The 1,502-nt window shown below is 47.3% G+C and overlaps 1 protein-coding gene across 1 annotated transcript in view; it reads left to right on the top strand.

The window, feature by feature from the left end:
• Positions 1-643: 643 nt before the first annotated feature.
• Positions 644-1,502, top strand: part of TEOVI_000409600 (uncharacterized protein) — a gene marked incomplete at both ends in the record, with an annotated part of 936 nt that continues 77 nt past the window's right edge. Inside the window, one exon of the mRNA XM_067226902.1 lies at positions 644-1,502. Within this exon, the coding sequence (XP_067083003.1) occupies positions 644-1,502 (859 nt within the window).

Raw genomic sequence — 1,502 nt, 5'->3', positions numbered from 1 at the left:
AGCACAGTCTTTGTGAGCCATAAAATAGAAAGAGAAGTGCATGCAGCAGAACTTTTTAGGATGCATTTGGAGACTTTTAAATGCTTATTCTGCACCCTTTGCATGCAGGAAATACAAGTAGACAGGAAATTGTGTCCAAGACCAAGGCAATGCTTGAGGCACATTTTTCAACAAGTTTAACATCATCAATAGACCGCCAGTTAGTAAGCAAGCGATGAACAGCCAAGTTAGAGAACGCTGCACATACCTCAGGGTAGTTGTGCACAACCAACTTCTGACAGATAGCGGCAGAATTCTTCAACAAGAAGAAACCGCCGCTGGCATGCTGCTACGAAAAGAACCGATAAAAATGCCGCTGCAAAGTGGCTTTGGACATTCTGGCGATCTCGTGGCAACAAAATGTGGAGACAACTTAACTAGCGCAGCAAAATCTGATATTACTAACAACAATGGGCGCGAAACAGACGAAGCTGATTAAAGTGTAAAAAGTTTGACCGCTTTCATAGAAACGCTGTTGGCACAGCTCAAACTCAGATAAACGTAGCCCCTAACATAAATTCAAAGGTTTAAAAAAGCGATAAAAAATGCACCAAAAACAGTGCAAACAGCTGTACAACTAAAAAGTCCACTGTTTCTTATAGCGATGGCAACACTACAAGCGGTCAGTGGAAACGTAGACGAGAAGGTGGAAGCAATCACAACAATTTGCGATGAACGCGAATGTCTTAAAAAAATCCAGGAATCACTCGCTGCAAGGCCACTAGCAGCACGAACGCACCTGGCCCAATTGCAAAAGGAGGAAAGAATACTGATGCTCCAGTCGGCACCGGCCACAAGTCCAAAAGAAAAGGCTCTTTTAACCTCACTAGCGGCCATAGCAGGATCAAGAGCGGCTGTGTTATCAAACAAGATCAACACTGAACTTCGACCCCTAGAGCAAACTATCGAAAAAATTAACACGAGGATTGGAAATCTTGGAACCTTACTCAAGCTGTGGCCAGGAGACCAGTCAGCTTTCTCAGGCTCAGCGGCAGTCGGCCACGCCGGCGATAAGGTCTTTACCTCAGCAACAGGAGGATGCAAAGCAGATGCGGAGCCATCGCCGAGCAATCCAAGCACCGGCTGTCAAGTGACACAAGCTTCAGCCGACAAGCTAAAACAGGCGGCAGGTGACCTGCAAAAAATAACAAAGATAAAGGCACTAGCAACTTCAGACATCAAAATACCAACCCTCGAAGTTGAGGTAGAATACAAAGGCACGCCAGTTGGCACCGACAACCAAGGAAACGGCAATACACACTGTGGCGACCACGCAACGCCAAGAGGCGGCTCGCTAACAAAAGGCGTAGCCTTTGTCAGGCTCAAACCAAAGACCGCGGCGCCGAAACCCACGGAAACGAAGCTAGCGAGCGCCAAGACACCAACCGCCGGCGGTGAGCCAGCAGATCCCTACATCGAAACAGCTACGGCAATTGCGCAAGCAGCGATAAGAGAAAACAGAA

Source organism: Trypanosoma equiperdum, assembly GCF_001457755.1.
Source record: "Trypanosoma equiperdum strain OVI genome assembly, contig: ctg_86, whole genome shotgun sequence".
NCBI lineage: Eukaryota > Euglenozoa > Kinetoplastea > Trypanosomatida > Trypanosomatidae > Trypanosoma > Trypanosoma equiperdum.
The sequence above is the reverse complement of the archived record's forward strand: the minus strand, read 5'-3'. Positions and strand labels throughout refer to the sequence as shown.